Source organism: Podarcis bocagei, assembly GCF_964188305.1.
Source record: "Podarcis bocagei genome assembly, chromosome: 15".
Classification (NCBI taxonomy): Eukaryota; Metazoa; Chordata; class Lepidosauria; order Squamata; family Lacertidae; genus Podarcis; species Podarcis bocagei.
In genome coordinates this window covers 39944929-39960250 of record NC_138141.1, presented here as the reverse complement: position 1 = coordinate 39960250, position 15322 = coordinate 39944929, and the positions used below count along the sequence as shown (strand labels likewise).

Genomic DNA, 15322 nt, shown 5'->3' with positions numbered 1-15322 from the left:
CACCTGCTTGAACAGAGAGCAAGAGGGAGAGGCGGGGGGGGGAGAGGAGGACGTTTTCCAGGTGCTGCCAACATCTGGCAGCTCAGCAGGGGCTGGTCCTGACTCCTGGCTACCCTACTGTCTCTAAATACGGTCCTTGGGATGCGTGGGGGCTTCAATCATTTCCCTGGATTTGGCAGCGGGCTGCGACAGCTTATCCGTGCCTCGTACATCACGCTCAAGACATCTGCTCAGCTGAGAAATACACCTTCGTTTTTCTTTTCTTCTTCTGCTTCTGCTTCTTTTTGCTACACACACACACACACACACACACACACACACACACCCGCTTCTCTCCCTCCTTTCCAATCCCCAATATGCTTCGTGGGGGAGATGATCTGTTAAAAGATTACCACTTCATTGTGTCCCAAGTAATTGTGGGAATGCTAGGCCACCTTGACAGGCTCTGTGTAGCCGTACCTGTTCCACTGACCTGGCTCATTTCCCTCCTGTTCAGTGGGATTTGGCAAAGAAATTGGACCTGGAGCCATTTTCGACGACAAGCCTGAAAGGCAACTGGGGGAGCGGATGCATGTGTTTTCTGCCAGCCTCACACTTAAAAGCGGCTTCATAAAGGACCTTCCTTTTTTATTTGTTAGGGCTGTGAGCCAGAGCTGGGAAGCTGCTTCTGGGGAGCGAGGGGTTGGAGGGAAGAGCATAATAATAATAAAAAAATTTATTTATACCCCACCCTCCCCAGCCAAGACCGGGCTCAGGGCGGCTAACACCAAATATAAAAACAATTGATCAAAATACAACTTAAAAAACAAGATTAAAACAATGCATTAAAATGCGGCCTCATTTCAGTGGAAACTCAAATCAAAAACTTTTTTGGGAATGAAAACGTCAAGTCTTCACCAAGGCTAACTATCCAGACTGGTCCTACGTGGGCCAGAAAAAACCAGGGAAGTCCCAAAATAGGAGTTCCATCACAGGAGGAGAAAGGAAAAAAGAAAGATGGGGAAGGGAATCAAGTTGATTCCAAGCCAAAGCCCAGGTGGAACAACTCTGTCTTACAGGCCCTGCGGAAATAAATCAGATCCTGCAGGGCCCTGGTCTCATGAGACAGAGCGTTCCACCAGGCCGGCGCCAGTGTTGAAAAGGCCCTGGCTCTGGTTGAAGCTAATCTAACTTCCTTAGGGCCCGGGACCACTAGGGTGTTGCTATTTATGGATCTTAAGGTCCTCCGTGGGGCTTACCGGGAGAGGCGGTTCCCTAGGTACGAGTTCCTAGGTCGATCAAAGTTGATCAAAGTTGACCCAAGACTAGGTGCTGAATGCCTGGGCCTGCTACTCCCCACATGATCCTATATGGACTAGATGAGCATCATCTGAGCCCCTTCTCTGCATGCTTCCTCTTCTGAATGGAGGGATGGAGAGACAAAAAAGGGGCTTTTTTCAGTTGTGGCTCTCTGATTGCAGAGTGCTCTCATCAGGGAAGCACCCCTGGCACCATCACAGTCAGATTTTAGGCTCACAAGGAAATGAAGAGAGCCCATTTGGATCAGGTCAGTGGCCCATCTAAGTCCAGCATCCTGTTCTCACAGTAGCCAACCAGATGTCCAAATGAGAAGTTCAAAAGCAGGACCTGAGTGTAACAACAGCACTCTCCCCGCTTGCAGTTCCCATAAAATGGTACCTAGAAGTATCCTGCCTCCAGCTGCGAAGGAAGAGCACAGCTGTTGTGGCTGGTAGCCATTGATAGTCCTCTCCTCCAAGAATTTGTCTATAATCGTATTTTAAAGACATTCAGCTTGCTGGTCGTTGCTGCCTCTTGTGGCAGCGAGTTCCGTAGTTCAACTATGCGCTCTGTGTGATGAAGGGACTTCCTCCTTTCAGTCCTGAATCTTCCAGCATTCAGCTTCATTGTATGTCCACAAGTTCTAATGCTAGGAGAGAGGGTGAACATTATTTTATTTCTCCACTTTTCTCCGTGGCAGTGTGCTCCTGAATCCCAGGCATCACAAGCAGGGAGAATGCTCTTTGTGTTTGGGCTCACCTGGGGTGCCTGGTTGGCCTGAGAACAGGATTGCAGAACTAGACGGCCTCTTCTTAGGTCCTTAATTTCTGCATCTTTTAACTACTTGAGCACTTCCAGCTCTGATTTTGCAGGCACGTGCCGTGTACAAAACGGAATTTAAACAAAGCAACTTCAGTGTTTTTGTGGTGCGCGCACACACACACACACACACGAGATTTCTGATAATGCCATGCAGACAGGTAATTACAAAATCTGGCAAACTATTACAAGTCAATAATGGTGAAAAATGGAAAGAGGAAGTGGGCTTTTTTCCTCCTCCTCCTTCCATCCTGACAAGTTGGTTTACCTTAATTAAACTGGTGAGCGATTAATATGGACAGTTGATCTTGTGGCTCTCATTAGATGCATTTAGAGGGTGTCTCCCCCCCCCCCCCCGGAAATAGGAGCTGCCTGCAACCATTCCATAGGTTAATGGCAATACAATAATCTTATCATAGGCATGTGTCTCTGGAATGGCTGAGTAGGTGGTTAATAGCACGTTTTTAAAGCTTGGTTTGGGGGCTCCTCTTAATGGGTTACTAAGAAGAGGACACGTCATCTTTTCTGTTGCTTTTCACAGTTACACAGTTTTCCACAGCGGCATTCTTTATATTTAATTTTTTTGCGGGTCATTGCTGAGCTGGTGGTAGATGTAATTAATGCCTAACCTTCAGCAGCTGTGGATCGGTGTTGGTATATTCATGGTGAAGCTGTCATTTAGAAGCTAAGAAGAGCTGTGCTGGATCAGGCCATTGGATCCTGTTCTCCCAGTGGCCAGTGAGATGCCTGTGGGAAACTCAAACGCTGGGCTTGAGCACAGCAGCCCTCTTCCCTCCTGCAGTTTCCAGCAACTGGTATTCAGAAGCATATTGCCTCTGGCCTGGCAGGAATGTAGCCATTGTGGATAGTAATGGAAGGCACAAAAGCAAAACCTGAGCCCAGCAGCACCCTGTCCACCTGCAGTTCTCAGCTCCCAGTCAGTTACTGTGGAGGTAGAACACAGGCGTGCTGTCGAGTAATGGTTAGTAATTCTAATTTGTAACCTAAAGCAGAACTGATAGCTTTATGTGACTCTCCACAGGTGGCTTTAGACATGCACTTGCAAGGTCTACCATATTTTTCTCTCTATAACACGCAGATTTTTTCTCCTAAAAAGGAAGGGGAAATGTCTGTGCGTGTTATTGAGTGAATGTGTGGTCCCTGAAGCCGACAGTCCAGAGTGGAGGGGCAAAAATCAAATCGCGCATCTAGGAGAAGGGAAACCTGAAAAGAGGAAGCTGCTGCTTTCCTGCATTCTGCCTCAGGGTCTTACTGCCCACCCTCCTCTGTTTCGTTGCTGTGTTTGCTCAAACGGAACAAAGAGCAGGGAAAGCCCCTCCCCTCCAGGCAAGAAGAGGGGAAAGCAGAGCGTCCTTCCTTCTAATTCCAGCCGGAAAACATGCAGATGGCAGAGAGAGAGAGAGAGAGAGAGAGCGCGCTGGCTGGCTTGGGTAGGTGGGGGGGGGACTTTTGCCTTCCTTTCCTCCCTCCCGTTATATATTCTTAGCCAGCTGCTTCTCTGCACACCCCTCTCGTGCTCCTTGTCCCTTCTGTGTTTTTCCTTCCCTCCCCACTTAAAATGTGGTTACAAAGCATGGATCCACATGGATCCTCAGGATCTTTGCATTGGGTCAGCCCAAATTCACCATCAGATCACATGTCTGTGGCCACAGCATGAAGCACAAAAATGATACATCCACTGTTTCATTCAGAATGTTTTTCCCCTTGTTTTCCTCCTCTAAAAACGATGTGCGTGTTATGGTCAGGTGCGTGTTATAGAGCGAAAAATACGGTAATTCTCAGTGTTTGTTTTCGCTCGCAACCAGCTTTAGAGGGGCACTTGTTGGCTGCAGTGTGCATTGTTGGCTGCTGATAGCTTGTTGCCCCAAAACAGCAGGATACTTTCCCAGTGTGTAGCCAACACACTGCAATCCTCATTGGAGGCCCTTCTTCGTGTGCCGCCTCCGCAAGAGGTCTGGAGGTTGGCAACATGAGAGTGGGCCTTTTCTGTGGTGGCTTCCTGCTTGCGGAATGCTCTCCCCAGGAAGCCTCGCCTGGTGCCTTAGTTACATATCTGTAGGTGGCAGGTAGTAAAAGAAGCATTCCTCAACTCCCAGACCTTTGGCTAATTAAGTCTATGGCCTTTTAAACTGTGGTAGGGGGGCATTGGACAGTGTTATAGAAGCGACCAACATGAATTTGACCAAACTGCGGGAAGACAGGAGTGCCTGGCGTGCTCTGGCGCATGGGGTCACGAAGAGTCAGACACAACTAATCAACTAAACGACAAACAAAAGGGGTTTTTTTTTTTGCTTATTATGGTATGCATTTTTGTGTGTTTTTTTTAATACGTAACCCACCCTGTGATCCTTGGATGAAGGGCGGTATAGAAATTTAAACAACGGCAATAATGAACTCTGTATAAGAACATTGGAAGAGTTCTGCTGGATCTCAGGACAAAGCCCCATCTATTCTAGCATCCTTTCATCACAACCAGATACCCGTGGGAAGTCTGCAAGACGGCTCTGGGTGTAAGAGCAGTCTCCCCACTTGTTTCCGCCAGCAGCCGGCATCCAGTAGCATTACCGCCTCCCAACAGCGGAGGCAGAACAAAGCCATCTTGGCTAGTATCCCTGGGCCTTGATCCTCCCTGAATTCGCCTAACCAACCCTGTTGGTGGCGGCCGCCATTGCATCTTGTAAATGGACGAAGAGAAAGAGGGAGATGGAGGATGAATGAGAACATCAGAAAAAACCAAGGGCCTATCTAATCAGACCAAATTACCAAACGAAGTGCCTTTGGAAAGCCCCCCCCCCCCAAGTTCCCCCAGCTACTCTGTACTCAGAGACCTGCTTTCTCTGAACTTCTCTGAACTTGCATAGCTAGGAAGGGCAGGCCCACCTGTTTCAATTCTGTTCCATTTCATATATGCTCAATCATTGAACCCTCCCCCTTTTTTTATCTTAAAAAAACAAAATGAAAAATTGCACCCACCTGACTTGCCGCTAAAATAGGCATTTTTGTGCACCGTCTGCCCTGACTGTGCATGCTTTCCAGTGCACATTAGACACGTTTTCGTGTACGTTTTTAAAAAGCACATCACAGACATACACATATCGGCATGCTTTCCGGGGCATTTGCCCCCTGTGTGCATTTCCCTACATCGCAAAAGTGTGAGACATGTGTAGTAACTCTCCCGTGGTGCAAAGGGAACGTTAGCATCGCTTGAACTCTGTTTTCTTTAGGCCCCTGGCTCTGCCCGCTACTGGGACCGTGGCCCTTGGAAGCTTGCCCAGAAGGGAATGTGGTCCCTGGGCTGAGAAAGACTTCCTGCCGCTGATCTTGGCAAGTTTCAGCCTTCTGAGCCAGGCTATAATAATAATAATAATAATAATATCTTTATTGTCATTGCCCCCTCTCGGGGACAACGAAATTACTTGGCTGCTCCATCCACCCAGGTAGGGCACTCCACACAAAATCAAAACAACTATAAAAACACTAATTAAAACAATACAGTATAATACAGCAAGGAAGATTAGATGACTTTCAAAGTCCAGGCTTCCCATTCAGGGCCGAGATCGCTCTGGAGAAGAAGCCATATTAGGAGATTTGCATCAGTGGAAGCCGTTTGGTGCCAGCTTGATTGAGAGAACTCGCCAGCCACAGTTTTATCCCAGTTCCTCAACCACCACCATTTCCTTTCCCCCTGCCTCAATCTTCACACATCGGGGGCTTAGTGCTGATAGTGTGATTTACTTGCGTTTCCTACTTAATAATTAGACACTGGGAGACTCCATCTGTCACTCCTAATGGAATACGTGGGGATCTGACTAGAGTTTTTCTGTTTTGACTAATAAATTCTAACTGGGATTGCTGAGCCTAATGAAATATTACAACTTCAGGAACGGAGAGTGGTGTTCTTTTTCTTTCCTCCCCCCACCTTCCCTTCTTCTTCTTCTTTATTAAAGGCCCTGTGCTGGAATTAAAAAAAGAGAGAGAGATTTTGCTGTTTCCTCCAGTAAATTGGTTTATCATTTATCCTCTTACTCTGAACCCTTGGCTCTGCTCTGGAACCTGGTGCAGTCTCTGTGTGTTTGCGTTGGCTGCAAGGCCATAGGACAAAATAGCAGAAAAACTAATCAAATATTTTATTAAAAAACCCCAATAGTAATAGTAGAGGCACCCATGCAGAGCCAACCAGACTTTTTCCATTGGGTAGTGTCCCTCCCTTGCCCGTGTCTTAAGTTTCCTTAACAAATAAATAAATCCATTGTTAACATGACTTCAGTGGGTTGGAGAAGGGATAGCTCAGTCGGTAGAGCATGAGACTATTAAATCATGGGTCATGGGTTCGAATCCCATGTTGGGCAAAAAGTTTCCTGCATTGCAGAGGGTTTGAACTAGATGACCCTTGTGGTCCCTTCCAGATCTACAATTCTGATTCTCAAACTTCAGGTTGCTTTTTAAATCTCTCCCCCCCCCCCTCTCTCTCACACACACACTTATTTATTGCAGTTATATCCCACCTTTTTCTGTCCCAAGTTGCTCAAGGTGGCATCTGTGGTTCCCCCTGCCATTTCATTTAATCCCCACAGCAACCCAGTGAGGTAGATTATACTGAGAGGCATTGACCGCCCAAGGTCACCCAGCGAACTTCATGGCCGAGTGGGGATTTGAACCCTGAATTCCCAGGTCCTGCTCCAACACTAAACCCCACAGCACACTGTACACACAAACAAACATAGAAACTAGCTAGGTCAGAGATGGGGACCCCTCTCCTGTTTGCTCTGCAATATGGATGGGGAACCCCAGGCACTGGCCTCGGGGCTTCTTTCTCCAAAGTGTGCCAGGAGCACCTGATACAAAGAGTGTGGTGGATGCTCAGAGAAGAAGCCCAGCTCTGGAAAAGAGACCTATTGATTTCGCCGGTGGAAGTGTGGTGTTTGTGTAGGACTGCAGACTTAGGTTTATCTAACTTGGGTGGCTTTCTAACCCCCAACCCCCATGCAGAATTTGTACCCTTTTCTTCCCCTAAAGGTAAAGGGACCCCTGACCATTAGGTCCAGTCGTGGCCGACTCTGGGGTTGCGGCGCTCATCTCGCTTTATTGGCCAAGGGAGCTGGCATACAGCTTCCAGGTCATGTGGCCAGCATGACTAAGCTGCTTCTGGTGAACCAGAGCAGCGTACGGAAACGCCGTTTACCTTCCCGCTGGAGTGGTACCTATTTATCTGCTTGCACTTTGACGTGCTTTCGAACTGCTAGGTGGGCAGGAGCAGGGACCGAGCAACAGGAGCCCACTCCGTCACGGGGATTCGAACCCCCGACCTTCTGATCGGCAAGTCCTATGCCCTGTGGTTTAACCCACAGCGCCACCCGTGTCCCTAACCGGCGCCCACCCTACTCTACAGGCAGCGCCCACTCGTTTCTTCCCCTACCTGGCCCCAAAGGCAGTTGTCTACACAGCCCCCTGTGCTCACGTGACAGATCCACCAAGCAAACTTGCCGGGAAGGAACAATTTGCTGCGAACGCAAATACGCTTTGCTGCAGAGTATTCAAGCTTTCTTTTTTCCCTTTCCCTTTCCAAAAATAAGATTGGCCATACCAGCTGGCGCTGGTAGGAGAGGAAGTGAGGCATCTAATAAGTATCGCCTTCGTTTTGCTCCTCTCCAGACTCTTTGCTCCCGTGATATTGCCTGGGCAAAGGGAGCAGCCCATTTTCTCCCCGAGCCCCAGAGGGCAACTGTTTACAGAGCGGTGCCGCCGTTAACACTGGTTTTAACGTGTCGCCCGTCTGCGTAAGGCTGGATTTGGATCTTGTACTTAGCTGCCAGGAGTGACTGTGATGAAGTGGAAGAGATAAACTGATAGATTGTGTGCCAGGAAGATGTTGGGGAATCAATCAGATAAACAGGGCAAAGAGAGAGAGAAAGAGAGAGGGAGCTTGCTGGGTTTATTTTCTCTGCTCCCTCCCCTGCGGGAACAAAGCAGCGGCCTCTCTGCCCCTTAACGGCTCCGAATGTAATTGCTGCAGTAATAAGAATTTAAAGGGTGTGTGTGTAAGCAAATGGAAAAAGCATCGCAGGGGGCTTTTTAATTGCCTTTATGTTTTTTAATAGAAGAGTTGTTGAGGAGGGAAGGAGAGATATACAGTTTTAAATAAATATACAGATATACAGTTAGAAAACCAAGGGGTCTATGAAATACCCTGCAAAGTCTGCCCAGCCACGTACATTGGACAAACAAACAGACGAATAAATGCACGTATCGCAGAACACAAGAATGCCGTCAAAAAAGAAGAAAAAACTTCCTCTCTTTACCAACACATGAAAGAAACAGGACACGAAATTAATTTTGCAGATTCCAAATTGCTCTTTAACATGGAACATCACCACAAGAGAATAATCATGGAAGCCATCGAGATAGAGAAACACCCTCACAACATGAACAAGCGTGACGACACGTCCCGCCTGCCAGACATCTGGAAATTAGCCCTCCCCACAAAAACCGACACCAGAACCAGAGACACACAGAACGCCATCTCCAATCAACCACACCAGACCCAAACCCAGACCCTCTCCACAGATAAAGTACAGACACCATCCAGTAGCCAAACCATAGTGGCACCTCCGGATGCTGCACCCCCCTGCAATCCCTACACAGATCTGGCTGGCACAGGGCACAAAACCACAGCTCGCCCCTATACACGAAGCCAAGCCAGAGCACAACTAAGTGCAGTACAGCCATCTTCTCAGAAAAACTTTTCACAAGCTCAAGAGGTCAAGACACGAAAGCTTTAGCAACTAATCCACACCTAATGACCCTCCTAAGTGGTACTCAGAATATCACTCAAGAAATCACTCAAGATATCCCTCAAGTAATTAAGGAACAAAAGAAGAAAAGGCACACTAACCTGGGAACTCCCTCTCTGCCCAGAACGTTGGAGGCTATACACCACACCCCCTCAACAGTATTTATAGGAACTCAAACACTGAGATCCTGCTCTGTTCTAGTAACAAGAAGCCGAAAGCACCAGCCTGAAGATGACGAGTGAGACCTCGTCGAAACGTCGCCTAGACACCCCAACTCTTACACGGGAAGACACCCGAAGACACCAAAACCTGCATTTTAAATAAATATATATACACGCATCCCTTAGGTGTCTGTTAAGGCTAGGTTGGGTGAAACCTTTCTGGGATCTGTGTGTGTGTGTATTTCTGCAGATGTATGTGTTTGTAAGCCACCTGGGGGGTTGCACCCGGGACCTTCTGCATGCAAAACTGCAAGCGAGTTGCATTATCAAAGGGAGGATTTGAATCCTCCTTAAAATATGCGGGCCATAGCTCAGTGAGTAGAGCATCTGCTTTGCATGAGGGAGGTCTCGGGTTCAACTCTCACCGTTCCCAGGTGGGGCTGGGAATGTCTCACGCCTGAAAGCCCTGGAGAACTGTTGCTGGTCCTTGTAGATCAGGGGTCAGCAAACTTTTTCAGCCGTGGGCCAGTCCACTGTCCCTCAGACCAGACTATATTTTGAAAATAAAAATAAAAATGAATGAATTCCTATGCCCCACAAATAATCCAGAGGTGCATTTTAAATAAAAGGACACATGTAAAAACACGCAGGCCGGATTTAGAAGGCGATTGGGCCAGATCCGGCCCCCGGGCCTTAGTTTGCCTACCCATGCTCTATGGGCTCCTGGATACCCAATAAGGGAAAGGAAGCAGTTTTTTCTTATAGCACCCCCTTTTTTAAAAAAAGTAAGTTTCCAGTCCTCGTGGTTCTGAATAAAAAGAGCCGATTTGCATAGGAAGCTGCCTTATACGGAGTCAAGACTGGAGGACTGTTGCTGTTCAAAACTGCCCCCTACCCTGCTGACGTCCATAGAACCAGACTTGCATTCTGGCCATCATTGCACAACAAACAAGATAATTGGAGGTTGGTTGGGGTCTTGGGAGTTTTGTGTCGTTCTCCATCCTCCTTCTCCTTATTCTCAACAGGCTAAACAATGCAAAAGAAGCAAGTGTCTATAAGAAACGAGCCTGATGCAGTTAGCTGGCAGGAAGGCAATAAGCCCAATAATTCTGCTTAAGGCCTCATCCATAAAAAAATCCTGCTGGATCAGGCCAGTGCCACATCTGGTCCAGCATTCGGTTCTCACCATGGCCAAGCAGAGGCGCATGGGAAGCCCACAAGCAGGACCTGAGCACAACAGCACTCCCTGCCACTTGTGTTTCCCAGGAACTGGCATTCAGAAGCATTCCTGCCTCTGACGGCAGAGAGAGAACAGAGCCATTGTTGTTGGAAGCCATTGATAGCCTTCATCTAATACTCTCTTAAAGCCATCACTGCTTCTTGGGAGGAGCATATTCCATAGTCCAACTGTGTCGTATAACTTATGGAGGACTAGAACCTTGCGGTGCCCATTTTAAAGTGAATTCTGGGGTTCCCAGGAATCTCACAAAACATGTCACCTTTTCAACTGTGTTGCTGCCTTTTGTTACTGAGCCAGAAGTGGAACGTAGCCATGCATCAAAGATTATCTTGAGCATTAACGTATCCCACTTCTGGTTTGCATTGAAATCCGAAACAGGCCAAAAACCCACTTGTTTGGGCTTAAAAGATCGTTAGCTCGCCTGTTCTCCCCCCGTGTAGAGATGGATGCCTTTATCCACCTTTTCTTTCCCTGTGTTTTCTGCCTGACCTTTTAAAGATTCTCTGCTGATATAGATGGGGTGGATTAAACTAATCATAAAATGATGAAGGGAAGCCTGCAACGCTCATTGATTTCGTCTGAAATTAACTGTAGTACAATAAGTCTTCCTAATGGCATTCTGTGTTGCGCTCCAAAGCGAGTTCCAGCTTCCTCCTATTCTAACCCCCCCCTCCATAATTTATCTTGCCCCAAAGGGACCCCTCCCCTGGCATTCTTGATGAAGAAACTATTGCAACACCATCTACTCCCTTTCCAAAACAGAAGGCGGCTTACAATAATACGTCAGAGCCAGTGTAAAAGCTTCCCCCCTCCCCTTGATTACCAGGATTTAAGACGGGGGGGGCAAGTGTGGCCCTCTGGGCTTCTCTGTCTAGCCGTCTGAATTTCTTGAAACACATCCCACTGACCCAGCTTCGCAACCTCCTTGAGTGTTTTTGCCTGGCTGGGAAGTGTCTGTGCATTCTGATAGTGCCTCTTGCTCTTGCCTAAGTGGAGGACACAGGGCAATGTGTGAATGTCTGCAGCCTTTGCTGTGCAAGGGTAAAAATTAGGTTTGTTGCCCCACCCACGTTCGCCTCTGGTCCCACCCAACACCTTGCACGTGGCCCTCAAAAGGTTGCCCAGAAGGGAATGTGGCCCTTACCGTTGAAAAAATATTTATACTTCCCATTGTGTGTTTTCAGTAGTCTCACAGCTTTTACTGAGTAAGGGAGCTTTTCAAAGAAGGAAATACAAGTGGCAGTTCTTGAGCTTGAGGAAGAGCCAGAGGTCAGGGATGGAGCACCTGCTTTGAATGCAGAAGGTCCCTGGTTCAGTCCCCAACATCTCTTGCAAGGGCTGTGACTGTAGTCTTTGTCTGAAACCCTGGAGAAATCCTGCCAGCCAGGGCTGGTGATATTCTGAGCCATTGGTAACCTGACACTGCATTATTCTGGTTTAAAAACCGCTTTGAGGTTTCATTCAAAGCTACTTTATGCTATATAGATTTGAGGAAATAAAGAAGCCGAGCCAGGAATGGTGCGCTACTGCTGGCGTGGGACGGGTGGGTGAAATTCATGGTTCCGATTCTCCTGAGTTCAGAAGCTGGGTAAGATCCGTTGGGAGTTTCGGCGAATTCATTCCAGTGGTGTGCAGAACGAAATGATCTGGCAAAACTGCTGGTTGAAGGGACAAGGGACGCTTGATATTTATTGTTCGTGGCCAGCAAAGCCATTCTAAGTATAGGAGCCAAGATGTTAACACTTGAGCCTGCTAACTTATGCGGACTGAGCCTGGGGAGGAAGGAGGAAGGAAGTAAAGTATAGGCGAGAAGGAACAGCAGGTTGACTTTCTTTTCTGTCTCCCCCTGCCCTATAAGATGGTTGTTCAAACCCAGTTTGAGAATTCCACAATCTCGTATTGCTCTTTTCAAAAACCAAAACCAAACATAGCTTCTTCTTCTCTTCATTTGCAGCTCCTCAGGGAACTTATTGAACGCAAAACCAGCTCCTTGGACCCCAACGACCAGGTGGCAATGGGCAGGTAAGCGGCCTGTTTTTGTCTGGCTTGAAACATTGCACAAAGGGCAACACACTGCTGGCTTGCGCAGGGCAGTGCAATGAATACTCAAGCTTTGAGTCTGAATTGTAATGTTTGCAAAAAGGCAAGGGGATAGGTGGGAAGTGATTTGTGTTTATTACACCCCGTATGCGTGTGCCGAAGATATTTGGAGGAGACTGAATTGGAGGGAAGGGGGTGGACGGGAGGCAGGGAATGAAAATTCTTCCTGCTAGTTACGCACATTTTTATTTTTAAGCTGGAAGCTGGCATTGCCTTCACCTGATTTACTTGTCGGGGAGCCCGGCATCGCAGGGTGGGGTGGGGTGGAATCTCAAAATCCAATTACCACAATCTTAATATAATCTTAATTACCGCAATCTATTTTATTGTAAAGTCAGATAAATGTACAATGTAATCACCACTTAAGTGCGGGAGTTTTTTGGGCTGCCTCCTGTTTAAATGATAGCAGAGCCTTGTTTCCATAATATTCCAGACATACCACCAAATAAACAAAAACAAAACACCACCAGGCAATATTTTAACAAGGATGAAAACTGTTTCACCGATGCGCCTGAGCTTTTTTTTTAACGCATCAAACAGCTTATGGGCAGTGATTTGTATGCAACCAACTCCAGCTCAATTTTTATTTAGTGTTTTTTTTGGGGGGGGGGGTGCGCACACATCCATCCTGTATGTATGTGGCTGTGTACACACAATACCTTTTAAAGCACATTCAGAGCACACACACACTACCCCCCAAATCCGGGGAACTGTAGTTCCCCCTCCCCACAGAGCTATAATTCCCAGCACCCTTAAACTACAGTTCCCAGGATTCTTTGAGAGAGGAAATGTACTTTGAATGTGCTTTAAGGGTATGGTGTGTTTGCAGCCAGAGGTTCTTTCCTAACTCTCATTATTGTGTTCCCCCCACCCTTTTTTAATGTTCTTCCAAATTTTAGCCGGCGGCTGTTTTCCAAATGTGTAACATTCATTAACCAGATTTAGAAATGTTGCTGTGTGTGGTGATGGGGTGCGTGTTTCACTTTTTAAGAAAGCCTTTTTTGAAGCACCGAACTGGTCATAGAAACAAGTTCCTTCCTGGTCCCTCAGCTTGTTCAGGGGCTGCCAGTACCTTTGGGTACCTCCTATGATGGTCTCTGGAAATATCCCCTCAAAAGTCCTCCATCCATGAGAGGCGGTTTGCTCTTCCCACTCGGTTCCTGTTTGCACTGGCTCAGCATCTCTGGCAATGACCCTCCCTCTCCCCTTACACATGCCCAAATTTTACTGGCTGCCAGGGTTCGAATAAGCCTAGTGGCAGCTGATATGGGTGCCTTTCTCCCATTGATGGGGGCCCTGGGGGCTGATTGTTTAAATTATTATTTAAATTTATCACCCGCCCTACATCCTAAGGTCCCAGGGCAGTTCACAGCACTAATACACAATATGGAGAACAGATTAAAGCAATTTACAATCAGAAAACTTAAGTGGGTCCTAGAAATATACACCAGCCCAAGCTGAAGAAGGGCATCTTCAGCATTCGCCCAAAAGCTGTGTGATGATGTCCCCACCCTCTTTCAAGGAACCTTAACAATTACTGCAATTCCACCCCCTGCTTCCTTAGGCAATGGCTGGCTATCCAGAAACTGCGGAGCAAAATCCGGAAGAAAGTGGACAAAAAGGCCAGCAAAGGAAGGAAAATTCGGTGAGTACATTAGGCTGCCTTGTCTTTGCTTGACGGATCACCTTGCACCATACATGCCCATTTGACTCTTTCGGTCAGCCAAACTGGCACTGGTGCATAATGCTTGCTCCAAACTTGTAAGAAATCAGTCTTTTAGACTTTGGAACTCCTTGCCTGTTGACATAAGGAAGGTGCCTTCCCTGTATTTTTTTTTTTGGTGTCTGCAAAAAAAAAGCATTTTTGTTTAGGTAAGCCTGTCCAGGCATGTAGAAGCTGGCCTGTGGTTTAATCTGCTTTTAGTTTATTGTTCACACACACACACACACACACACACACACACACACTGATAACTTTATTCTTTCGTAAACCACTTTGAGGTTTTATTACAATCAACCGGTATATACCGTATTTTTCTGTGTATAAGACACCCCTGTGTATAAGACGCCCCCTATTTTGGGGGACTCTAAATCAAGGAAACACCCCTCAGCACTACCCGTGTATAAGACGAGCCCCAATTTTAAACCTAATTATTTGGTTTAAAAAACCCTAGTCTTCTACATGGAAAAATACGGTAAATATTGTGAAATAAAAACAGTCTATGGTGCTTGGCCAGTTGTAGCTCACCCTCCCACCCCGCTCTGTGGGACCTGACTGCCTTCTTAGCTTCGAGTTTTATTTATTTGTTTCTTACACAGCCTTACTTCTTCTTATATCGATAGGCAGAGGCTATCAAAGCAGTATACAGTAAAAAAAAAAGGGATAAAATTGCGTTCACCATCAGAGGCCATGCGGAGGGTGGCAGCACAAGAACGGGGCCTTCTCAGTGGTGGTTCCCCATTTGGGGAATGCTCTGCTAAGGGAAGTTTGTCTGGTGCCATCATTGTTTGATCTGTCGCTGCTAGACTAAAATTCATGCCGCTGAGACTCTGAGCGGGAAGATGAGTGTGCATGTTTAGGGAAGTGTTTAATGTTTGAAGGATTACTGTATTTTAATATTTTGTTGGAAGCTGCCCAGAGTGGCTGGGGAAGCCCAGCCAGATGGGCGGGGTATAAACAATAAATGATGATGTGTGCATGGCTGCAAGGCAAGGTGTGCATGGTTGCATTGCATGTATGTGCTCAGGTGGCCCACAATAATTTCTCATCTTCCTAAATGTTTAAGCCACGACCCCAAGCATTACAGGCTAATAATACCAACACTTTTTTTTTTAAATCGAGCTTGGAAATGAATACCTAGCCAGTCCAACTATTGGAGCAATGCGTCCAGATCAGTTGTGGTTGGACTCGA

The 15322-nt window shown here is 47.0% G+C and overlaps 1 protein-coding gene across 1 annotated transcript in view; it reads left to right on the top strand.

Moving 5' to 3' along the window:
* AATF (apoptosis antagonizing transcription factor) overlaps nt 1-15322 on the top strand; it is a 64130-nt gene that overhangs the window by 32700 nt on the left and 16108 nt on the right. Inside the window, exons 9-10 of the mRNA XM_081173263.1 lie at nt 12265-12332; nt 13975-14055. Of these exons, the coding sequence (XP_081029389.1) occupies nt 12265-12332; nt 13975-14055 (149 nt within the window). The remainder of the gene's footprint in view (nt 1-12264; nt 12333-13974; nt 14056-15322) is intronic.